At 54.0% G+C, this 26061-nt stretch overlaps 1 protein-coding gene across 1 annotated transcript; it reads left to right on the forward strand.

Moving 5' to 3' along the window:
- The first annotated feature begins 5589 nt into the window (after positions 1-5589).
- Positions 5590-18783, forward strand: LOC144732040 (kinesin-like protein KIF3B). The gene is made up of 8 exons (XM_078613250.1): positions 5590-7035; positions 12758-12859; positions 13529-13651; positions 14189-14307; positions 15285-15401; positions 16174-16276; positions 16541-16806; positions 17575-18783. The coding sequence occupies exons 1-8, from the start codon at positions 5590-5592 to the stop codon at positions 17873-17875; spliced, it is 2577 nt and encodes an 858-aa protein (XP_078469376.1). The 3' UTR covers positions 17876-18783.
- Positions 18784-26061: the final 7278 nt, after the last annotated feature.

Below are 26061 nucleotides of genomic sequence, written 5' to 3' on the forward strand. Positions count from 1 at the left end.
GCCTTGCTGGACGCCTTTAAGTATGATGAGTGCGGCTGGGAGGTCATCGGAGACTTAAAAATGGTGGCATTCCTGATGGGTCTCCAAGGCGGTTTTACCAAGTTTCCTTGCTATCTTTACCTTTGGGGCAGCAGGGACACCAAGGCGCACTACCACAGGCGGGACTGGCCACAGCGGACCGAGTTCTCTGTGAGGAGGAACAACGTCAAGTGGGAGCCACTGGTGGACCCCCAGAAGGTGCTGATGCCACCACTGCACATGAAATTGGACCTTATGAAACAATTTGTCAGACATTCAAGACTTCTTCCCTAAGCTCTCTGAGGCAAAGGTCAAAGCCAGTGTCTTCATCAGACCACAGATAAAGAAGAGTGCAATGAATTCCCCAAGAAGCTCACTAGTAAGGAGAAAGCGGCTTGGAACAGCTTTGTCGCAGTGGTTCGTGGCTTCCTGGGAAATCACAAGGTCTTAAACTATGTAGAGCAGGTTGAGACTCTGGTGAAGAACGACGGCAAAATGGGCTGTAGGATGTCCCTCAAAGTTCATATCCTTGATGCTTATCTTTATAAATTCAAGGAGAACATTGGAGCGTATTCAGAGGATCAAGGCGAGCGCTTCCACCAGGATATACTGGACTTTGAACGTCGCTACAAAGGACACTATAACGAGAATATGATAGGCCTACATTTGGGGGCTGATTCGTGAAAGTGATTTACAGTATAATCGCAAATCTCGAAAAACTACTCACTTCTAAATCTTTTGTAGTAATTTTTGTATGTCTTTAGTATAAATACATGTTAATTTTGAATTTATGTGAACAAAAAGACACAAATTCGCCCGTTTTCTCATGGAAAATGTGTAAATTTCAAAATATCACTGTCCTGGTCACAAAAGCAAAGTTTGTGAGGAATAATAGCCATTTTCTATACTTTCTAAGCATAAGCAATTAGGAAATAACACTTACTACGCAGGAACAAAAATTGTGTGACAGTGTTCTCATCGTCGTCATCAGCCATGACCTATCCACTGATGTACGAAGGCATGCCCACGCCCTCGCTACCCTCCACGTGGCCCAGTGCTGCGACCATCCATCTCACTCGTGCACGTGAACTGATCTCAGGGCTCCGTCTATGCGGTGACCGTCCTCTTGAACGAGTTACTGGGGACTTGCTCTTTTGAAAAGCGGCCAAATTTATTTATCCAAGGGGGTTGCCCAAAACGTGGAGGCCCAAGCCAGAGCAAAACGAACGACTCTGCTTACAAATATGTAAATGAGGTTTGCCCTTGACAGCTACCTATCAGCTGTCATACTGCTAATTAAATACTGCTGAGGACAAACGCTTGTTGGAAAGCGTTGCATACGCCATGCCTAATGCATGGTTTTTCTCCTAACTTGTTTCTGCACGAGTGTACTGCCCTCTGGCAAATTCATTGCCCAGCCTCGAGCTCCCTCGATCCCACCCCTTTCATCTCACGACACTCCACTCGGGTTATTTTTATTATTATTTAAACACTTTTATTTAACTCACTCCGTCTGTTGTATCCTCAAAAAAGAAATCTTGTAACTCAATTTTGACCCACTTCCCAATGTGCTATCGACTGCAAACTTGAAATACATATGTCATACTGATGCCAATACTATATTCTATCATTAAAAAATCGAAAACATCTTTTTAACATTTTACACGCTTTTATTTAACTTACTGTGTGTTGTCGTATCCTAAAATCTTGTAACTCAATTTCAACCGTATTCCCAATGTCGTATCGACTGCAAACTTGGTATAGGTATGTCATACCGATGACAATACTATATTCTATCATTGAAAATTAAAAATATATTTTTAAACAATATTTTTAAGGGCTCTAATTGTCCACGTTTACGGCTGTAATTGTCGACGCTCAACTCACGTTGCCTGTAAATCACCACGGTCCTTTAGGTCACGGCAAGCCTCGGGGAGCCACGCTAAGAGGCGGGGGATGTGGAAGGAGGGGAGGAGCGATGGGGGAAGGGGGCACGGGGAGGGGCAGCTCGGACAGTACATTTCATTAAAGCGTGTTTTTTAAAAAAGTATTTTTACACGATTTTTATTTTGTGACGGTCGGATATGCTACGTATTATAAAACACAGGGTGACTCGCCCATCAAGGGGAGATGGTGGGAAAAGGGGGGATTATTTGGGGATGGGGGGGGGGGCAGTGCAGCAAAATCCATAGTTGTGCTGTACTATGCCCCAACTTCTATGGGGAGCGCTGGCGACGCATTGGGTTTTGCGCACTGCATCGCGAATCCGGCAACCCGAGTTTAATTCCCGCTCGCTGCCACCAGCGACGAATATTTTAACCGGTGCCGTGCCCCCCCCTAGGTCAACTCAACCTTAAATGGGTGCAGTACATGGGCAACGTCAGCTCTGGGGGATACAAAGGCAGCCGCGCATGGTGCTGGCCACCCGCCCCCTCGTGTGCCGGCCTTCATAGGTGCTACTCGCCAACAGCACTTGCCCCAACAGCACGCGTGGGCTACACGGGGGATCTTTGTCTTTGCCAACATGTGTGCTCCACCACCTGCAACAAACCGCACGGCGTGGTTAGGCTCGCCTCCGGCAGCGGATTGACAAACCGGCTCTGAAGGGTTTTGGCGAAGGGGGCACGATTGCGGCAGCGTAGAAGTACAGCACAACGCTGTCGATTGTTATTTGTCGCTGCACTGCCCTCTGCTGGCCGCCTTGCCATAAATGACGTCACGCGATTTTAGACGATTTTTGACCCCCCCCCCCCTTCGTCACACGGCGTCACAAAAAGTCAGACACCCCCCTCAAATATGACGTCACAAAGCTCTGCCCCCCCCCCCCCCAAAAAAAATATAAAACATGCTTCAAATCGCTTCAAACTATTGTCATTGTCGTGAGTATTTAATGTGGCGCTGCACTCTGATGTCGTAGGAGAAAACATTTATTAAAGTCTATTTAATTAAGTAGAACGTGTTGTCTATATTTATTTAAAGTTGCGCATTTTGATGTGACGTCACATTTCTCAAACCCCCCCCCTCCTCCATCGTCACACATCGTCACAAATGTCTGACCCCCCCCCCCCTAGGTGCGTGACGTCATTTATGGACGGCCCCTTATGAGACGCAAACCAGCATTGACGAAGCTCAACCGGCCTGACATCAAATCGGATCGCTCGCCTATGCCCACCGATGTGCACTAGCGAATACAAACGTCGCGAGTCACGCCTGCCAATGCGCACTAACAATTACAACCAAGTGCAGCACACACACACGCACATATATAAAAACCAAATGTAATCGCACTGTCAAGTCCTCCTATTGCATTAGGGGCCGTCCATAAATGACGTCACGCACCTAGGGGGTGGGGGTCAGACATTTGTGACGATGTGTGACGAGGAGGGGAGGGGGGTGAGAAATGTGACGTCACATCAAAATGCGCAACTTTAAATAAATATAGACAACACGTTCCACTTAATTAAATTGACTTTTTAATAAATGTTTTCTCCTACAACATCAGAGTGCAGCGCCACATTAAATACGCACTACAATGACAATAGTTTAAAGCGATTTGAAGCATGTTTTGGGGGGGGGGGCAGAGCTTTGTGACGTCATATTTGAGGGGGGGGGGGTTCTGACTTTTTGTGACGCCGTGTGACGACGGGGGGGGGGGGGGTCAAAAATCGTCAAAAATCGCGTGACGTCATTTATGGACGGACCTTTATCACATCACTCCCACCTGTGTGCACCTGCAAACCTCTTCCGTACACCCGCACGGTGCCCAACGATGAATGCAAGTGTAGCCGTGCTCGCGCATACACACTATGATATCTAATACGTACGGTGCGACAGAAATTCAACACACGCAGACACTCTCTTAACACGACCGCCTATGTAAACTAGCAAATACAAATCTAATGCCGCTCCTCTATTTATATGCACTGGCAAATACAATAGACTCGCCACGACCGTCTCTGTCTCTAATGGAAGAGCCGCCATTGGTCAATGTGCACTAACAAATACGATCGCATTATCGCGCACTTATATACTCTACCAAATACAATCCATTGCCCACCCCGCGTCAAACACAGGACTGACGTGCCTACCTATATGCGTTACCAAATCTAATCCCTTTGTCACGCATACCCTTATGCATTACCAAATACAATGGCGCTGCCACACCTAATTACATGCACGGCTAAATACAATCCCTCACCGACTCCCACCCAAAGTGTGAAACTAATTGCCTGGTAAGGGCTGCTGATAACATTGGCACGGGTGCACAGCGCGCAATTAATAGCGACAACACAAACCCTCAGGGAATTCGTACAAACATCACACGTGTGTCTGTGTGTGTCTGTGCGTGGCCTTAAAAGGAAATATTAAATGGGTGAATAAGCCCCTTCATGGCACATCCATTTGCGTGTTGCCCGTAATGTCTCCCAAGTATATAATAATAATATTATTATTATTTTACGGCGGTTGTATTGACGAATATTTATATTTTGTTAAATGTGACGCCATGTAATACAATTAGACTGCCACGCCTACCTACCCGCATGCATTACCAGATCTAATCGCGATGCCAACACAATGTTGCATTACAACATCGATTGACATTGCCACCCCCGACCCGATGCACACTACCAAATCTAACCGCAATGCCTCGCCTCCCCACCTACACTACCAAGTCTGAAGGCGCTGCCACGCCCGACTGTGTGCACTGGCAAATACAAAGCCGCTGCGGCGTGCAGGAGTGGAGCTGCAGTGGACGAGGAGGGGAGAGGGGAGAGGGGAGGGGGGAGGGGGGAGGGGGAGGGGGGGGGGAGAGGGGGAGGGGGGGGGGAGAGGGGGAGGGGGGGGGGAGAGGGGGAGGGGGAGGGGGGGGGGAGAGGGGGAGGGGGGGGGGAGAGGGGGAGGGGGGGGGGGAGAGGGGGAGGGGGAGAGAGGGGGAGGGTGGGGAGAGTGGGGGGAGGGGGGAGGGAGAGGAGGGGGAGGGAGGGGAGGGGAGAGGAGAGGAGGGGGAAGAGCGGGGAGAGGAGGGGAGGGTAGGGGGGAGACGGGAGGGGGGGGACGGGAGACAGCTGGGAGAGGAGGGGAGAGGGGAGGAGGGTAGAGGAGGGAGAGGAGGGAGAGGGGAGAGAGAGGGGAGAGAGAGTGGATACGGGAGGGGAGAGAGCTGGGAGAGGGGAGGAGAGGACGGGAGAGGAAATACGGGAGGGGAGAGAGCGGGAGACAGCGGAGAGGAGGGGGGAGAGCGGGGAGAGGAGGGGAGGGGGGAGGGGAGGGGTAGACGGGAGACAGCTGGGAGAGGAGGGAGAAGAGAGAGAGGGAGAGAGAGGAAATACGGGAGGGGAGAGAGCGGGGAGACAGCGGAGAGGAGGAGGGGGGAGAGAGCGGGGAGGAGAGGAGAGGAGGGGAGACGGGAGGAGAGGCGCGCTCTCTCGCTCTCTCCCAGGGCCGCGACGGGGGCATGAGAGACGCGAGCCCCGGAGAGGAGGAGGAGGAGGCAGCGGCGGCAGCAGCGGCGACGAAGAAAGAGGTGTTGGAGGAGGTGGTGGTGTTGGTGTTGGAGGCTCAAACGCCGCGATGTCGTCTCGTGCCAAGGCGCAGGAGACGGTGCGAGTCGTGGTCCGCTGCCGACCGCTGAGCCGCCGTGAGGAGTCGGCGGGTTGCTGCGGCGCCGTCGACTTGGACGTGAAGCTGGGCCAGGTGACCGTGAGGAACCCGCGCGCCGGACCATCGGAACTGCCCAAGAGCTTCACCTTCGACGCCGTCTACGACTGGAACTCGAAGCAGGCAGACCTCTACGACGAGACCTTCCGTCCGCTGGTGGAGTCGGTGCTGCTTGGTTTCAACGGCACCATCTTCGCCTACGGACAGACGGGCACGGGCAAGACCTACACCATGGAAGGTCCGGGCAGGGCTTGCGGTGACCCGGAGCGCCGCGGCGTGATCCCCAGCTCGTTCGAGCAGATCTTCACGCACATCTCGCGCTCGCAGAACCAGCAGTACCTGGTGCGCGCCTCCTACCTGGAGATCTATCGGGAGGAGATCCGGGACCTCCTCTGCAAGGATCAGAGCCAGCGGCTGGAGCTCAAGGAGCGGCCGGACGTCGGCGTCTACGTGAAGGAGTTGTCGTCCTTCGTGACGAAGAGCGTCAAGGAGATCGAGCACGTCATGAACGTGGGCGGTCAGAACCGCGCCGTGGGCGCCACCAACATGAACGAGCGAAGTTCGCGCTCGCACGCCATCTTCGTGGTCACGGTGGAGAGCAGCGAGCGCGGCGTGGACGGGCAGGCGCGCATCCGAGCCGGGAAGCTCAACCTCGTGGACCTGGCAGGCAGCGAGCGGCAGGCCAAGACGGGGGCGCAGGGGGAGCGACTCAAGGAGGCCACCAAGATCAACCTGTCCCTGTCGGCGCTCGGCAACGTCATCTCGGCCCTGGTGGACGGCCGAAGTAGCCACGTCCCGTACCGCGACTCGAAGCTCACGCGGCTCCTGCAGGACTCACTGGGAGGGAACGCCAAGACCATCATGGTGGCTACGGTGGGTCCCGCCGACTGCAACTACGACGAGTCCCTGACGACGCTGCGCTACGCCAGCCGTGCCAAGAACATCAAGAACAAGCCGCGCATCAACGAGGACCCCAAGGACGCGTTGCTGCGCGAGTTCCAGGAGGAGATCTCTAGACTGAGGGCGCAACTGGAGAAGCGAAGCCTCTGCAGGGAGCGGCGCAGGAGTCGGACGAGCAGGAGGAAGTCTCGCGCGGGCGGTGACGGCGAGAACGACAAAGATGACGATGGTGACGACGACGACGTTGACGATGATGAAGTGGACGATGACGGTTTCGCCGTGGACTCGGCGGGCGGAGAGAAGCGGGATGAGGCGGAGGTGCGCAGCTGCGGCAAGAAGCAGGAGAAGCGAGAAGGAACCGAGGAGGAGGAGGAGCTGCTCATGGCCGAGAAGGACAAGGTGGTGTGGGATCTGTCCAAGGAGCAGGACGCCAAGGACGCGCTCATGTCCAAGATCAAGGTGTGGATGATTACGCACGCACCGCTCATTCAATCCCTGTCCGTTGCCTCCCCCCCACCCCTCTACTCGGCGCCGAGCAGGGTTCGAGCCCTGGTTCGTGCTTGGATGGGGTGGCCGCCACGAGTGTTGTTCAGATGTTGTTGGGCGTCGGGGAGTGGCCAGACGATGGCAGTGCTGAGTGTCACCCCCATCGTTTGCTTTTGGTGGCTTTTCTCTGGGTACTCGAGTCTGCTCCCACATGCCACAACGCTCACCAGTGGAATTTGGCTAAACGTCCCAATGCAGAGCCCTTTCCTGAATCAAAATGATCGAGATTCGATTGAGGCGTAGTTATTGTTATTGTTGTTTTTGGAATTAATTGTGCGGGGAAGTGGGGGTGTGGTTGATCTGGTTCGGGTGAATTCTCTGCCTTTTTCTTGATTGGGAGACTCGATATCCCGGGGAGAGGAATATCCTTTGTGAGTCTCGCTGCCCCCAGGTCTTTCCTCCTCACCGCTTCTGTCAACACAGTCGAGGCTTTGCTTGGCTTGCCGCCTCGGCAGGCTGAAGGAAGTTCCCGTCTCTGAGCTCTTGAAGGGACCCCAGCAGAGTGAACCACGGCACACGGGGTGCGGGGTCGAAGGGGTTAGAGGTGTGTAGGGTCGAACCCCAAGGATATCCCCAGTCGGATTGACACGAACAGCACCAAAAGACTGTTTTAGGATTTCTCCTCCTATGGCCACTGCCCGGCATTTGATCGAATTCCCACTGGACCACCCCTCTTGCTGCTGCTGCACAGTACAGTATTACCGATAGCAACACTGTAAATTAATTGATTAACCCAAGGTATTCTCCACACGCCCATGTCGGTCAGGTCTTTATCCATAACCTCATGACGCTGGTAAGTGCGGGTTGATGGGGAAGTGAGCAAAGATGGAGCGTGGAACGCTTGTCATGTCCGACTTTAGCCGTGACTGGGAATCTGTCTCGGCTGCCAGGGCTCATAGCGGGCCTAGACGTCTGCTCCAAGCCTGCACGGCAATAGGGTTTCTCTCAAGCTGCCCTGCAGAAATCCGCCCGTTTGTTGCATACGAAAACAGCTGCTGCACAGCAAGCAATGGGGGTTCGCAAACTATGCTTAACCTGCCGGCGTGACTCTGTGTTTGAATTCAGCACCATGGCCAGCAGCTTCCGTGTCCCAGGGCCCTGCCTTTGGGTAGATCCCTGAAGCTGCGTGAAGGTGCGTGGTGAAGTCGCGCATGATAATAATAACTCTCGTGCCAATGATTCACCTGCGAAAGCATCTTTGAGTCTGAAGACTCTTTTTTTCAGGAGGGTCCTGCACTGGCATATTTGGCTATTTCCGAGTGGAAACCGGAGTACCGTACCTGGAGAAAAACACACTGTGCGTACGTGGGAAAGTAAACCAGATGAGCCGCACAGATAGATTAAATAATCTGTCGCTGTACTGCCATCTCCCGGCCAGCTCGCAGCCTGTTGTTTTTCCTAGGCAGCGTCCTAGCTGGGTTCCAGCCGGACTCTCGCATGCTTAACTTGTGAGGTTTGGCAATCGGAGGCATATACATTAGTTTGGTTGCAGCCTTGAATACAATAGAATCTGGATGCACATGGATATCAGTGGATAAATATTTCGTAATGCGAATGAAGCATATGTTTTTTTATGTTCTATTTATGTAAATTACGGTAAACTAATTCGACGGAACAGTTTGTGCAGGTTGGAAACAAATGAGAGTTATAATATTTGGTGATTGATTATAGGCGGCATGAAATCGGTCGTTCCAGCATTCCTTGCATGCCACGTGACATCAACGCACTGTGTGTGTGATGCACACAGCAGGGGAGTGAGGGAGCGGCTTGCAGTCGCAACATTGCCAGTTAAAATGCCCATTATACCTCCGGTGGGTCGATAAAATTGCTACCACGTTGCGGGGGAAATCACAACAGTGGATGCAACTTTGCAGAGACCAGCCCTTGCCATAGAAATGTGGAATTTTCACCCCTGGCTCAAGGTTGTAAACAGGAGATGAGCACCGCCTCGATGCTCAGTCGAGCAGGACATCACTAAGCGTTGGCCTTTTTGTTATAGCCAGCAACAGGACAGGAAGACAACTATTCCGGTTTATTAATTATTTATGAATCATCAGTACACTATAGCCAATAAAACCAGTGTCAGCACCAGCTCTCAAACTCTTCAGCTACGAGCATCTGCAGTGATGGCACCGTGGGGCCACAGAATTCAGCATTTTCGCTGTTCTTTATTCAGGGCCTCGCTTTGGCGTTCTACAGCCCCATGCGGATTTTTTATTGTCAAAATGGCAGTGGATCATGAGCAGAGCGGATCTCTGCTTCGGTGCAGGGCACGAAGAGTGAAAATCAATAGGAAGCGGCCTCGTAGCAGCTGGCTCGGTGGGGAGGCTGAGAGCCCGGGCAGGGTGGGTTAGGGGAGGAGTCGGAGTGCCTTTCTGAGAGAAGACGGGCAAAGCGGGGCTTTTGGGAAATCAACATCCGGCCATTTAACACGCGTAGGCTTTCGCGACCGAGGTTATATTCGCATAAAATGTTTGGGGGGTTGGATCGCTTAAGTAGATTGTGCGTCGCATACCCTCCTCCACCCGACGCAGCCAAATAAAAGGGTCCCATGTAAATGCATTAGTTGCCACGTGAACACACGCGCCCAATGTATTACTGCTCGAGCAGCACCAACGATAGTGTTGCTGGAGAACGATCCACGCTGGGTGTGGACGCTTCGCTCGTGGCTACGACCAGCATCATCGCGAAGCTGCCAGAATTCCGGCAATTGCGTCGGGTGGAGGAGGGCGGAACGGCGTCAATCTTATTTGCGAGAACTGTCCCTAAAGAAAACTACTGTGCAACATCCACCCGTGTTTACACGTGGTAGCTACCCTGATTAATGCGACGTTGGTGAACGTTCGTTCCTTCCTTGTCGCCGGAAGAGACTAAGACGAATGCCGGGCGAACGGAATTCCCATAGACCGGCGTTATTGTTTGTTACGGAAAAGGGAATGGCCGCAGGCTGTAATGGAAAATAATGCCCAGAGACGAACGGGGCTTCCCGATTCCCATCCCACTCCGTGCGCATTCCTTTCCCCCGACATTTGCTTCAGGCTGTTGTCCCCCTCGCTGTCGGGGTCCTTTTGGCGACCGCGTGCCGGTGACTCCCAACGCAGCGACTCCCCGATGACGATTCGTGCGTTTCGTGCGATTCGTGCGTTTAAAATGCTTCGGTCTGGGCTCGAGATTATACCCCCCCCCCCCCACTGCACCCCCACAACATCCCCACGGCACCCCCAAGACACCCTCTGTGACGCCGCCACTTCAACCCCAATGCTTTTCAAATGCACCCCAGCAGCACATCCCCTCGAGACCCATATCACAAAGACTGCTGGGGCAAGTGCTGCTAGCGAACAGCACCTATGAAGGCCGCCATGGCACGCGAAGCGGTGGGTGGCCAGCACCACGCCCGAGCCGACATGGGGGGGGGGGCCAGGACTGGTTCAGATAATCGTCACCGGTGTTGGCCGTGAGCGGGCAATCGAACTCGGGTCGCCGAGTTCGCAGCGTAGCGCTAACCGCTACCCTACTGCCGTCAACCCCCCTGTAACACCTTCACTGCTCTTCCAAAGCATCCTAACGATACAGTGTATCGGATACACCCACAGCAATCCTACGGCACACTGATAATGTACACATTTTAAAATTATTCTTCAGCGCCTTGGATAAATGCGCTTTATAAATTTATATAAAATTAAATAAGCCCCCCCCACCCCCCCCCCCAACACTGCACACTCGCAGCATTGATGTCACGGGCGCGCAGTGAGCCGTTGAAACAGCGCAGCGAGTGGGGAACGCGCGCGTTGTGACTGGGTCCAAACGCGGTCAGCCCTGACGCACGCACACACGGAATGGAATGGATGGCGGCGGCGGCGGTGGCGGAGGAGGAGGAGGAGGGGGGCTTGTAAAGAGCGGCGTTGTTCTGCGATCGCTGTGCTAATTGTGCGCGTGCCTCGGTGTCCCTGCCCTAGGCGGGGGGTGGGGGGGGGGGTCGACTCATGATGGCTCCGCTATAGATGGCCCGGCCACAGACATTCCGTCGCGCCGGCCTTAATCGCAGGCGGGTAACACAGCGCTATTGTGTCCCCTCTCTCGTGGGAGAGATCATTGATGCTTTATATTCTGGGGGGGGGGGGGGGGGGCGGTGGGGGGCGGTAGTGTCCACCGCTCGGCCGTGTGTGGCTGGGATGCCTCCTCCTCCTCCTGCTGCAGATGCCTGTGGTCGGCGTTTGCCTCCAGCGGGGAGCTCATCTCTGATGCGCTGCACACACATAACATCCCTCGTGCAAGAATACTCATCCGTCAATGATGGAGGGTGCACGTCGCTCCCTGACGCAGTGTGTGCATGGCTGGCACGGTGACGTGTGTGCGTGCGTGTGTACATGGAGGCGGGGGTGCACAGCCAGGCCGTGGGATACACGTCTGGCTGTGGCTCTCTCTGACAGCACAGACAGGGAGGTAGAGAGTGTGCTGTGAAGAAGGCCCATTGCCCGAATCGTCACCTATTACAATAATTTTCTACTCGTTTTAAGAAAATAATAAGCAGACGATACACCCCCTACACACCCCCGTCTCTCAACATTAACGGCGGAAGTGTTTCCCACGCGACCCATCAGGACGTCACAGCCTTGTGGGAGAGTGCATAGCTTCAGCAGAATTGCTTCAAGGCAAGCTAACTCTGGACCGGTTTTCGACACCATCATCAGCCATGCTTTATCCGTTGCCGGATGAAGGCCTCTCCTAAGTCGTCACCTTCCCTCGTGGTCCCATCTCGCCGTTGCACGTTAGCGGATTTCATCGCTCCGTCTCTGCGAGGTGGACGTGCTTGACAGGCCTCTCTACCCGCCCTGGACCACCGCTCGCTTGTCAGTCTTGACCCTCGGCCTTCGTCCACCACAAGCCCCCACTTACTTGTCTTCACAGCCGATGTGTTGAAATCGGGGGAACGGTAGTATTGCATAGGTCTGTGCGGAGCGTCGAGTGTCATTCCCTCCATAATACAGGTTTTTTTGGGTTGGATCGTGTAATAGATATTTACGCGATCTAATATATATTTACGCGATCTAACCAAAACAACTTGTATTTTGGATGACATTGGTCGCGAAAGCCTACGTGTTAAACTATCATCCCCTCGTATGCACGATGGGTCTTCTCCGGGCACTCCCGTTTCTTCCCACGTGCCAAACAATCGTTAGCGGAATTGGCCAAACATCGCAGTGTAGCAGGACCCTCCTGACAAATTAGTCTCAGGACTCGCTGAAATTTTCCTGGCTAAAGGTAGGGCATTAATAGTCCTATTGGTGCAGTCTGTTCTCCTATAACGCGGATGAACGGAACTACGTCGCGCGAGTAAGAATAAGCGGTCGTACGCCTGCCTCGGCGTAGCATAAGGCAGTGGGATGCTGCTGGATGCTTCCAGGTGCTACCAACGCGCCTCAGTCTTTGCTCGGCCTGCGTCACGCATCTCACCGTGTTATCGCCGACTGCACCTCACCCTATATTATATATTATTAATGACACGCGATTTTTCGACAACGCGGTGTTGTTCCGTAACGCAACGACCGCGTCATAGGAGCACAGACTTTATTGTCTTGAGCTTTTCCCTGCTTTGGTGACGCTTGCTCGATGCAACCCGTTGTGGTCTCTGCAGGCCATGGAAAGCAAGCTGCTCGTCGGAGGCAAGAACATCATGGACCACACCAACGAGCAGCAGAAGATGCTGGAGCAGCGGAGACAGGAGATCGCAGAGCAGGTCCGAGTCTCCCCGCAACGTTGCGGTTGGAACTATGGTTGGCGCACGGATAGCGCTACCTTCAAATGTATTCACATTTTTTTTATATACATCATCATCGCTGAACGCAGGCCTAAAGATGCAAAACGCCAAGCGGCCAGCAACACACGGCATGATTAAAGCTGTAATAGAAAAGAGCCCGTACATGTCTTGGATTGAACAAGATTATAAAAACTTGGGGGTGGGGGGAAAGGGACGATAATGGGAGTTGCGTAATCACGTTGGGTTGTGTTGGCGGGGAGTGCCATGTTGTTCTCTTGCGTTGCCGTATAGAAAACTAAAACAAAGCAATTTTTATTTTATTTTAGCAGGTAAGGCCCACTGAGCTATATAGCTCATTTTCAGAAGCGACCTGGCCACAAATTATAGCTCAACGAAATGGCTTATCATGTGGAGGTTTATAGCAGCCAAATACTCTACATGTGCAGGAAAAAACCGGTGGACCCGGCGAAAAAAAACCACGGGGAGAGAGAGACACACAAACTAAATATAGAAGCATCAGGGTCGGGAACGTAGCCGCGACCTCCTGTATACCAGGCGAGGTAGTTAACATCTCGCCACAACGTTGCGTGGTCATATGTTGGCGTGGTGTCGGCGCTGCGTCGTCCCTGTGGCCCATCGCGCTCCCAGAAATGGCGCGAGCGGGAGATGCAGCAGCAGGTGGAGCGTCGCGACGAGGAGACGCTGGAGCTGAGGGACACGTTCACCTCGCTGCGCCAGGAGGTCGAGCTCAAGACCAAGAAACTCAAAAAGGTTCCGTGCCCGGACACAAACGCCGCCGTTGCCTGTCGTCACTGTTGTCACGCCGCCGGCGGAGCGCCCGGTTCGTGCCTCGCTGCACCCGCAAAGCAGAGGAGTCCGGTTGAGTCGATGATCCAACACTCGCCGATTCGCCGCCGCCGCTGCTGCTGCTGTTTGCCACGCCGCCGCTTCGTGCGCCGTGCCGGCTTTTCGTGGGCGCTTGCACGTGGACACTACACGGGCGGCGAACCTTTGTGCTGTGCGTGTTATTTGTTTCCAGCCTGAGTGCACTTTTTTATAATTTGCCGAAAGAAATGGAACAGAAAACTTACAAATCGCTTGTGCCGATGTGCATGTAAATTAAGATCGTTTTGCATTCCAACCTGCGACCAAACCAACCTGAATGTGTCCGATCGTCAGATCTCACGCTTTGGGCCTGGCAGGAAGCTGCCTGGGATAGTAACAGGCATTGTAAGGCACGCGGCTGCGATTTGGCCAAAGAGGTGGCAGTGGAATGACGTATTTCTTGGATCTATCCGTGTGGCGCAGCTGTTTGCGAAGCTGCAGTCGGTGAAGGCGGAGACGCAGGACGTGCAGGACGAGCATGTGAAGGAGCGGCAGGAGCTGGAGCAGACGCAGAACGAGCTCACGCGCGAGCTCAAGCTCAAGTACGTGCGGAGACACCCAGCCACCCACCTAGCCAACCGCACAAGCACCCCAGCCACCCAGCCAGCCACCCACTCACTCACCTAGCCAGCCAGCCACCCATCCACCTGTCCAAGCACCCAGCCACCTAGCCGCCAACCCACCCACCCACTCACTCAGCCACCCACCCAGCCAGCCACCCACTCACTCACCAAGTCCCCCACCCATCCACCCATCCACCTGTCCAAGCACCCAGCCACCTAGCCGCCAACCCACCCATCCACTCACTCAGCCAGCCAGCCACCCACTCACTCACCTAGCCACCCACCCATCCACACATCCACCTGTCCAAGCACTCAGCCACCTAGCCGCCAACCCACCTATCCACTCACTCAGCCACCCAGCCAGCCACCCACTCACTCACCAAGTCCCCCACCCATCCACCCATCCACCTGTCCAAGCACCCAGCCGCCTAGCCGCCAACCAACCCATCCACTCACTCAGCCACCCAGCCAGCTACCAATCCACCTAGCCACCCACCTAGCCACCTGCCCACTCAGCCACCCACCCACTCTCAGCCACCCAGCCAATATTCACCCAGCCACTTACCCAGCCACCTGCCCAGCCACCCTAAAGCAGTCAAACATTTATTCGATGTTGGTGTTAGAGGCGTGACATTTTATCGACTACCCAATATTATAAGTCGGTCAATCGTTGAACACGCCAACCATCTTTTCATACACAGCTAATCACCATGGTTAATCTTACAGACTGCATCACCAATCACGTTCTTAAATCTTCTCATTCATTCAGACTTGGTTCATTTCGTTTGTCTCATCAGAGTCGGTCATCATCGTCGCGCTTGACGATTTTCATCCGTTCTCAGTCATCGTTGATGCGAATTAAAGGTGCTCCATTGACTAACACTTTATCCCATCGTTTCGTTAAACTCAATTGATATTGGTGCCCGTACCAACCCACACCCCACTCTCCTTCCCAGGTACCTGACCATGGAGAACTTCATTCCTCCGGAGGTCAGGAGCAGGTTGATGGAGCGAGCGTTCTTCGACGAGGAGGAGGAGCAGTGGAGGCTGCAGCCGATCGTTCGCAACCCCGGGTAGATCTGTCCCCCACTGCCCCCCCCCCCCCCTCTCGGGGACCCCCCCTTGCCTTCTCCCCAAACCGCGTCGCTGGTGCCCTGGCCTGGTGCCGAGTCCTGGTCGGGCTCTTCCTGCTCGGATAAACACGTCTCGATCCACGCCCGGCCGTGCTTAGTCAACTCATCTTGTTGTACTTTACATTCACAGAGCGCCTTAAATCAAGGTGGCGTAACATAATAATAATAATAACAGTACAAGCAGTGGCACGCGAGAGATGAGGAATGGGTGACTGCGATAGAGGGGTGCGTAGGGGCTGAGCAAGGGAGGGACGGGAAGCAGTGGAGGGGCGGGGGCGAGGGAAGAGGAAGAGAATGGGCGATGGAAAAGAGGTGGACCTTCAGGAGTGGAACGGAAGGAGGTCAAGGAAGGGGGACTGCTCAATGTACAAGGGAAGCTTGTTCCAGTGGAAGGGTGCAAGGAGATGATAGGTTAATTGATATCGCCGCAACACGAGATGGAGCCGGATCCCAGGGGGTGCTCCTGGGCTGCTCGTCTGCCCGTCTCTCTTTAATTCCGCCTGGGTCAGTCCAGCTCGACTACCTGGAAAATATTTTCCACGCCCGGTACACCGCATCCCCGAGCCACGGGCCACATCTCGCTGTGGCCCGTGGCATCTCGTCAACGTGCCTGCTGTCGCGCCGGTCTGCCGGCGGCCTGGGGAAAATATAACGTAGGCCGAACGTCTTAACGCTTGCGTGGTCGCCGCTGTCGTTGACTGCGACTTGGCAGAGCCCAGCAGCTGAAGAGGCCGGTGTCGGCCGTGGGGTACAAGCGGCCCGTGAGCCAGACGGCCTGTGCCACCGTGCGCTGCTGGGACAACCCGCGCTTCCGGGTGAGGCGCTCGCCAGCGACTCGATCGTCGACGTTCCGGCTCGTGGTTTGATTTAAGTAATGGCGTTTTTTGTTTTTTGTTGTTGATTACCTCTGCTTATGCTTTCCAGCTAAGGTTACAATCATTCATGTGGGTGGGGGGCTGGAAGCTTGAGAGAGAAACCCGCCGTGAGATAATCGACGGCGGATCGTCACCGTTGTTTTCCCCGCGTAACCATGTCCACAACTGTGCCGCTCGTCGCGTTGGGGGGGGGGGGGGGAGCAGGCGGAGAACGTGATGTTCGTCGAGCTGGAGCTGCCGTCGCGTACGACACGGGATCACGTCGCGCCCCGCGGACGTCACTCCGTCCCCTGCGCGCGAGATTCTCCGGGGCAAGGGGCCTCTCAGCAGCAGCAGCAGCAGCAGCAGCAGCCCCATGCCGCTTCTAGGGGCGGCGGCAGCAGCAGCAGCAGCAACGGCAGCAGCAGCAGCAGCGGCGCAGCCGGAGCGTCTGAGAGCTCCGAGTGGGAGATGAGGAGAAGCAAATCCAGGTGAGGCCTGTCGTCCCTCGGCACTCGCTCTCGGCCACGGCACCCACACGCACCTCCGCACGCACCTCATCGTTGCTATTACACTGGTCAACAAAAAAAAAACTTTTTTTTCTGGCTTGGACTTTTGATGATTCCAAATCTGATCTCAGATTTGCTCTATCACATCTCATTTTGATGCTATTGGCAAACCCCATTTTCATTGATTTTACCCGAAATTAATTCTGTCACTTATGATTGCAAGTTGTTGCGAGTCAGTGACTGCTTTAGTGTTAAAATATGGTGCTGTATTTTTAGGATAGTGTGTTTATAATATCATTTTATGTAGATATCCACATTTATTTAATATTTTTCTTCTGCAGTTTTTATTGAAAATGCAATATTTGATATCTCAAAAACCTGATGTGATAGACAAAAACTGATGCCAGATTTGGAATCAGCACCCCAAAATTACATTTAAACCGTGGGAATACCTTATGCCAGAAAAAGCGTGTTGACCAGTGTCATTTATTCCTGTGGTCGTCGAGCGGAATGGCTCTGTAAGTTGTAGAGGAGCCGTGCCGCTCACCGATGTGTCTTGGGGTCGTTCCGTGTTTGCTTTTCGGCGTGACATCCAACGTTTCGCCCCGCGAGCCGTCAACGCCTCCTTCAGGTCTTCGGTTTCCCGAAGAAGCTGTTACGGCGCAACCGCAAAAAACCCACGCAGCGGATCCAGTGCACGGACACGTCTCTAACGTTTGCTTTGTTTATTTTTTGGTGCTCAACAAACAGGACCAAGCACAGCCGAAGACCCGTGTCTGCGATGTCCTTGTTGCCGATTCCGATCTCCGCTCTTGGCGTGCGCTCTCGCCACTCGCAAATCTACCCTTCGTCGGCTTCCGCCATCGCCTACCCACAGTGCTCCTCTGCTTCTCAAAGCTACCCGCAGCCCTCCGCCGTCCTTCAGGGCTACCCACAGTTCTCCGCCCTGCAGGGGTACCCGCAATCCTCTGCTACTGCGGCCTACTCTCAATCTCCGGCCTCCCAGGGCTTCTCGTCGCAGTTGCTCCCGCACGCACACGTCCCCACGTAGTGGCGGCGGCGGCCGCGGACTCGGGACGGGCGGCTGCGTCGGGAAGTTTGACCGACCCGGTGGCGCTTGCGCGGATGCTTAGGGGCCTCTGCGACGTTGGTCAAGAGTTAAATTTGCCCGCTCGGCAGCCAACCGTTGAGCGTGCGTGCGTGTGTGTGGGTGCCACCGAGAGTTCGTGCGGGTACGGGTCCCGACGGGCAGGTCGGGGTGGCACGCGCGCCGCACAAAAAAGAACCCGCGGCCTCGCTTGGCACGCACAGGGTGGCTGATACGCCGGGGAGCCGTACACAGAACGCTCGCTCGCGCGTCCGGCTTCTGCGGAGGCGGCTTCGTCGTTGTCTGCTGCCGTCGTGATTCCTCGAAGGCCACCGTGGGTCGTTCACGGTCGCGCGCGTTCCCGCGACACAACGACAACGGAGCGGTTTGGCTGCGTTATCGCTCAGGCCGGCAAACTCGGCCCGGTGATGTTGCGCCGCCAAGGTGTTTTCCTTTGGGGCTCCCTTTCTTTTCTTTTCTTATCTCGTGTTTTTAAGATGCAGCGGCAATAGCTGCCGACTGCGCAGACGGTGCAACTGGGCCAGGGATGGCCGCGTGTAGCCTTGCCACCTGCTCCCGGGATCGTCTTCTTTTTGAAGTGGCCTGTTCTGGGAAATCCGTGCATTTTCCCAGGATGTTTAAGCGTCCTGGATTTTGTCAGTTGCGTAATTCAAAATAACAATACAATAAGTAATACAGTACACATAATGGTAATGCACCGCGTAAAACGATGCGTTCGCACGTAGATCTCCCCTCTGCCAGTGTTGTGAAGTGTTTTTCTGCTTCCTCTCATTGACATGCTCCGGTCTTTTTTTTATTGTACTTCCAGAAGTGGCAACAGTAGCTACGGGCCAGAGGGGCCCAGGCACAGGGTCACGGAGTGCGGGGGCGGGGTGGTTGGGGGGGGGGATGTGGGTGTGGGATCTGGGTATTTAATCCCTTTCAACCAGGGCCCCAATGCCAACCAGGCTGGGCCACCGCTACCACGTCACCTGCACCATTGCCTTTCGGTGCGGCTGACGTGGTGGACGGTGGCTAAGTGGGCGAGCAGTCGGGGAGAAGACGTGAACGCCACGCGTGGTCGTACCCAAGCAGGGTGGTGGTCAGAGCTCCACGTGCGGAGATTCCAGCCCAGATGACGTTGCCGTGCTGGATACGGATGCAAGTGACGGTCTCGTGGCTCCAGCTTGGGTTGTTGTTGTGGGGGGGAGGGGTGGGGGGAGGGGTGGGGGGAGGGGTGGAGGGGGGGCGCGGGGGGTGGGGGGGAGGGGTGGAGGGGGGGGCCCTGCAAACCCCGCGGTGGCGTTTTCAAGTCGTGGGCGTCGCGTGCAGCTCGTTTTCAATGAGGAATCGTGAAGTGCCGGTCGTTCCGTGCGTATGGGAGTAACGGATTTCTCATCCGCCGTAACATCAGGTCTTTCAGTTGGCGGTGCACGCGGCGCTTTAAGAATCGTTTGCTTGTTCAACGTCGCCGCCGCGTCACCGTGGCCGAAGCCGTTGATGCGACCGCCGCGACTACTCGCCGGATCCCGCCGCGGCCGCCGCACATTCGGCACGCAGCGGCATCCCAAGATCTGACCTCGCAGCATCCCCCGCCATCTGCTCTCGGGTCTTGCTCGCCAAATTCGCGGAGGCCACGCTCCAGTGCCGGTCTCGGTAGCCGGGCCATTCCCCCACCCCCACCACTGTCCTGCACTCACGTCCTTCCCAGCGCGATGGGGTTTTTTCGTGCGCGTGTCAAAACGAGTTCCTCCGGCCGCTGGAGGCATTCGCAGCGGCGTTACAACAGCGAAGGGATCTACAGCCGTTCTCCGCGTCGAACCGCAAAGCTGGCCTGTGACGAGCCACTGCATTGCCGGCGACACAATTCGAGCACCCAATGCTCAACGTCAAGTTCAGAGGTCCCCCTGGTAGGGCACCCATTGGTCCCACTGCTGCCTATGTTACGCACGGTTGGCAACGTGCAGTGCGAAAGAAGTTCAATATATGTACGTACGTACGTGTTCGCTGCCGTTCCCCCCTCTGCAGTAACGACGCATCTTGGGAATGGGAGCCGCGTTGAATAGTGCCCGTGTACAGGTATGTGGTGTTGTGAGAAGTGCCGTGGGTCTGGCGTGAAACGTCGTATAGCGACGACATTCCCAACACCGGTGACACCCCGCGTATTGTGCTCCCATGCTGCCACTGGCGCCAGGCCAGACCTCTGCTGAAGCTGCGCTCATTTCCACGACTGAAAAGCCCCCAGGAGGAGATTTTGCCACCGTCTTGAGCGGGAGTCACTAGCCGGGCTCTGAACATGAGAGCACGCACGAGTGTGTGGGTGTTTGTGCGTGGGTGTGTGCGTGGGTGGGATGTGTGTGTTGTGTGTGCCCTGCTCACAGCACTGCTGACCGTTCATGACGGTTAAAAGTGGGTCAAGTGGAAATGCCGCGCATATCTGGATGCGGCAGCGACATTGGCTTCTCACATTCTCACATCCCGTGACAACTTTCAATTTCATTTTGTTTTACCAGGTGAGAACTCAAGAGACTAGGATTCGTCTTATTTCCAAGAGTGACGTGGGGCGTTGATTGCTTCTGCCGCTGCTGTGTGAAACCCCCAAGCGAGTTATTTGCGGGGGAATTTAAAAATTTGCCAAATTCGGACCCTGACGCCGGCACGTGGCGGCCCACTCTTGCGCGTGACGTCAGGGGAATCTTCAACGTGCACTGCGAAACAGGACGGGCGCGTGCTACTTTTGGATGCCGTCCCACCGCAGTATTAACTGGGGTGGCCGCTGGATTGGAACCACGAGCCTCTGCGAACGCGCGCTACCTGCCGCGCGTCACCGCCGCGCATCCTCGGCCGAGGGTCGCTGTTCGCGACAACGTGCTTCACAATTAGCCTCGCATTTATTAATCAAACCCGTACCGCTGTACTCGGTGTTTAGAGATCGTGGTCGTCCTTGTACTTGGATTCATGATGTGTCGTGCCTAGCTTATTAACCCTGCTGTTGCGTAAACCGGCAGTCGGGAGTTTTAAAGCATATTGCTTCAATTTAATTTAAATATTGCAACAAAATAAAGTTTGCACCCGTTATAATTTACCCAATTTTAACCGCGCGTCACGACGCCCAGAGTGGACGCGTGTGAACGGCGAGGGAGCGCGGCCCGCTCTGATCTTCTGCAGTAGCATCTGTACGAGCGGTACCCTTGCAGGAGACTCGACACCGCCTGCTCGCATCGCTGCCCTTGTTTCTCAAGTCAAGGTGCAGCCCTGCAATTACTTGCTCACGCCGATGCTGACAGAAGGCGCCTCCGCTCGAGGCCACCATGGAGAGGCCCTCTATACGGTATTCTTTTCGTGTTTCTCCAAGAAAGTCGCTGAGCCTCAAGGCCCATTTTTCAGGAGGGCCTTGCCAATTATTGATGTCATGCCATTTGAGTGATTTTGTTAGTCATGTGTCAATATTGGAATGTGGTTTGGCCAATACCAGTTGCATTTTATGGGGGGTTTTTTTTATTAGCTTTGGGAGGAAACCGTAGAACCCGGAGGAAACCCATTCACAACAGGGGGGAGAACATTCAAACTCCACGCAGAAAAGCGCCTACGTCGGGAATCGAACCCAGGATTTTTTTCCCCGCGAGGCGCGAGTATTGCCACCGCACCTCCCTGCCGCCTGCTCTTCGTCGCCGGTCAGATGTCTTGGCAGAGGTGTGAGTACCCACACTTTACCCCACCACACGCGACCTGCCATTGGACGAAACTGTGGGTTTCTAACCCTCTGTACTGCCGGGTGAACAAAGACGGCGGCTTGGGGGTGGAATTGACCAAACTCCCCCGCCCCCCCCCCCCCCCCGTTTCAACTTCCGTTGCGGGAGATGGAATCTAACTGGCGACATCTGGGTTGTAAGTCATTTGTGCTGACCATTACATCGATGTGGCAGCATCCCAGATAAGTGGCTGGGGTCACAATTTGGCAGCATTGTGGCTTCGTGGACTGAATGAATTTCGCCCCCCCCAACTCCACTCCCATCAGGTCTCCACGCTTGTTCGCCAAGGCCTAATTACGTACCTCCTCGTTTCACCGCGGTCTCCCCAAAATAAGCTGTGGCTTCCTCCCGTCTCCGAATGCCAATCGTTTGAATGCGAGATTATTTATTTTAAGGAAAGGTGTGTGTGTGTGGGGGGGTGTATTTGTGATTGGGGGAGTGGTGTAGCGGTTAGCACGCTGTGCTAGGAACCTGGCGACCTGAGTTCGATTCCTGCTAACGGCAAACACCGATGACGGTTATCCGAATCAATCCTGGGCCTCCCCTACCACGCCAGGTTCTCATTTGATTCGGCCTCAAATGAGTCACCTGGTGCGGTGTGTAAACATTGCCACTGGGGAGACAAAAGCGGCCGGGCGCGGTGCTGGCCACCCACCCCCTCGTGCGCCGTGCGGGCCTTCATAGGTGCTGCTCGCTAACAGCACCTGCCCCAAAAGTCTGTTCAGGCTATACGGGGGGACCCTTTGTATTTGGGATGGAGGCTACACATGGGGTAACTTAGGCATATTTGCATGCAGTCCCCCTTCTCGTTAATGCCCTGTGCATCCAGTCTGAGTGCGGTGATGTGCAACTTCCAGTCTTGTGAATGGCGACTGGTGCCATGAACTTATTGAGAACCTGTAATAAAGTAGATTTGCGCATTACGTGCCACGATGTTTATTCGATTCGCTCCGTTAATGGTCTAAACTGTGATATCGTCAGCATTTTAAATGTTATTGGCAGTTTAACCCAACACTTTCAAGCAATCGGTATAATGTATTCTCATTAGAGGTGTAAGCGATGCATTGATTCGACAATTCTAAAGCTTGCGATCACAAGTGTAAGAGTAGACGCTTTTTCATTCGTAGCATCGTCTCATCATCCATGGTCAATCCACTGCTGGATAAAGGCCTCCCCAATCCGACCGCCATCCCTCACTATCCTGTGACGTAACAATTGTATGCGATGGCTTCACGTGACCCCTGCAGCCACGAGTGGCCGCTGCACGCGCCACAATGTAAACAATAAAAGGACTTGATTTTTATAAATCCAACCGCAACCCTCCATTGCTACAATTCATCGACTTGCCAGGGAGACGGCTGGATCATTACTCCTCTGTAACGCATGTTGGCAGAGCTCTGCTTTAAGCGTTGATAAGAGAGGGCCATGGGGCATTCATAAGCCAGGGCCAGTGTCCCTGGTTTCCCAAGTTGTCATGGAAGGAAGATGTGAAGCTTGAATTGCCATGCACTTTCTAAAAACACAAATCCAGGGATCTGGAACTCGGGTGCTGTGTAACCCAGCGCTGCAAGGGTATAACATTAAAAGCCTCCCAGAAGCATCCAGTGTCATACAAATGAGGCGGACGTGTGTATTCAAGATGTGGGGACTGGTTTTGTGTTGAGTGGTCTTGAATTCTTAAATGAATTGGGGCAGGCATTGCAACACGCCAAGTTGTGCTGGCCCGAATTTAATTAACGCTTTGGCAGTGCAGTATTTGTTTAGACGAATGTTATTTTGCTGCGCTTTGACTCTTTTTTTAAATCCTTTATATTAAGTTCACTTGCTTGCGTGCTTGCTTGCTTGCTTAGGACCGTGCAAATCTTTCGGTCGTTTTTTAACCCACTTCCCGTGATCCAATCGAGCTGACATTTTCCACACAGACTCGTTGTGCGTGACAATTAATGTTCGTGAAAATTTTTTTCCAAAATTTTACACTTTTTAGGACAAAAATATTATATTTAATTACCAATTGCTTAATGCTGCCATGCAATCATCTGACCCATAGGTGACAGCCTTCTCAAGCCAGAGGACGAGAGGACTCTAGCCGCCACGCATATAAAGGATTTATAGTGAAAAACTTTGTTTTTACGAGTTATACTTGTTCAGCATGCATATGTGGAGGAGCAGCGCACCTCCGATTAGCATGGCTGGCTGCAGTACGGTGGCGAAAATAAGTTCAACATGCATGGCGCATCGCGCGATGAACCCAGAAACCCGAGTTCGATTCCTGGCCACTGTTCACATCGATTGGCGAGTGACATCTGCGTCATCATCCCCAGATCTGACCGGCGTGGTGAAGTATGGTCAAACAAAAACTTCCATAACTAACACGTGTGTGGGGGGAGCGGGGGGGGGGGCATCATCCAGCAGTGGATGGACAAACGGGTTGTAGTAACACGTGGGCCTTCAATTCCTTAATGCGTGAACGTACAAGTGAAGAAAAAAAAGATTCCAACGCACACATGCACCCACCCTCATCACACACAATGCAGTACAAATAACCCGAGGCGAACTTATTACTGGGACAAAACAAGGCGGCCCCTAGGAACTTGACGCCGTGCCAGCGGGACACGTACCGGTGAGGGTGGGGACCCTGGGCGGGGTGCGGGGGGTTGCATTGCGAGGGCGCTTTCCAACCAGCGGAGCAAATTGTGAACCAAAACATGAAGATTTTTTTTGTGGGGGGGGGGGGGTGCGTCTGAAAATCAGCTGACAATTGGTAAAAGCAACGCGGGCGTTGGCGGATCAACGAGCTACGCGCGTACACTGCGGCGCTCTGTGCGTGTGCATCCCAAAGGCTTGAACCGTTTTGACAGCATTATGCACACCCACGTGCACAAACACAACAGAGGCGCGCGCACAAAGACAAAGATCCCCCCCCGCCGCCGCCGGCCCTCCGTATAGCCTTGAACGGACTGTTGGGACAAGTGCTGGGCCGGCGACTGCACTCGAAAGTGAGTTGGGGGTGCGGGGGGTGGAAATGCCACGGCGGGGCCGCCTTTGTCTCCCCCCCCAGTGGCGATGTTGAAGACGCCGCACCAGGGACACACGTGGCCGGGCGGTGGTCGCTATGCACATCTGTTATCCATCACTCGAGAGGCAGTGAGGGTTGGTGGATTGCACGCAGATGGTGTGAAACTTCCCTTCCCGTGGGCGTCGAGGGAGCGCCATACCCTGGCTCGCCAGGAGAATGCGGTACAGCTAAGTTTGGACCGACATCATGTCCCTCCTTCAATATGGGATAAAGTGTTGCCCCCTCGCATGCGTGGGAATTTCTCTGGGTGCTCCGGTTTCCTCCCACGTGTACAACAAACACTCACTAATTGGCTGAAAGCATCTTAATATGTAGGGAACTGCAGAGCAATGTTTGGCGCCGGCTACCGCCTGGAAGCATTCCAGTTTGTCTGCGGTTCCACAGCGATTGTGAGATGCAAGTTGCACGAATGACGCTAAATAAAAGGAATCATTAAGATGTTATTTCAAGGTACTGTACTCATTTAGGGCTGACTCGACCTAGCGGTGGCCCATGACTGGTTCAGACGTTCGCCATCGTTGTTTGGTCGTGAGCGGGGCAATCGAACTGGGGTCGCCAGATTCGTAGTGCAGTACACGAGGCTTCTACCAACACTCTCGCACCCATCTTCAAAGCCCGATCCAAACAAACTCCGACCGGACCGACACACGTGTACAACATTGACAATTGTAGGGCGCTGTCCAAGTATTGTCCTGTACTTATACACAGTGTGGTGAACACGTTGGTGGCGATTGCAATTGTCCTGGTATGTCCTGTCGCAGGCTGCACGCTGTGGCAGAATTCAGCCTCATTAGACTTCGAAAAAATAAAGTCTGACACTATTGCAGATATCACTTCGTGTTGTTTTTATTCACGCGTACCGGGTAAACATGCCATTGCACAAACGTATGGATGTGGTCTGAACCATTGATCCAACGTTGGCATGTTATCGGAACCATTGATCCAAAGTTGGCATGTTATCGGAATTGGCCCAACGTTGGCATGTTATCGAAATCATTGGCCCAACGTTGGCATGTTATCGGAACCATTGGCAGGTTCCATGTTTACTCGATAAGAATCTAACAATCCATACCTGTGGATTGATTAATTCATTCTTTCCGTCTTACATTTACCTTCATTACCATTACGACCACACCTACGCTTGTTTACGCAGGGAAAGCGCCGAGTCTCAACTCTTTTTCAGAATCTTGCCAAGTTTCCGCAGTCGGGGGGTGATGTTGCTACTTGTCCTATACTGTACTCTAATCCTTATAGAGTCATTTGCAGGTACATTTATTATTTTGTTTCACCATTGGGATGTTTTGTCGGAGACTGAGGGCAAC

This window comes from Lampetra planeri, chromosome 2 (genome assembly GCF_965212315.1).
Source record: "Lampetra planeri chromosome 2, kcLamPlan1.2.h2, whole genome shotgun sequence".
NCBI lineage: Eukaryota > Metazoa > Chordata > Hyperoartia > Petromyzontiformes > Petromyzontidae > Lampetra > Lampetra planeri.

Excerpts from the sequence above, each read along its gene's own strand:
- LOC144732040 (XM_078613250.1), top strand. The coding sequence starts at position 5,590 with ATGTCGTCTCGTGCCAAGGCGCAGGAGACGGTGCGAGTCGTGGTCCGC. Across the intron at positions 16,277-16,540 it reads GGGACAACCCGCGCTTCCGG|GCGGAGAACGTGATGTTCGT; the intron begins GTGAGGCGCTCG and ends GGGGGGGAGCAG. Across the intron at positions 16,807-17,574 it reads ATGAGGAGAAGCAAATCCAG|GACCAAGCACAGCCGAAGAC; the intron begins GTGAGGCCTGTC and ends CTCAACAAACAG.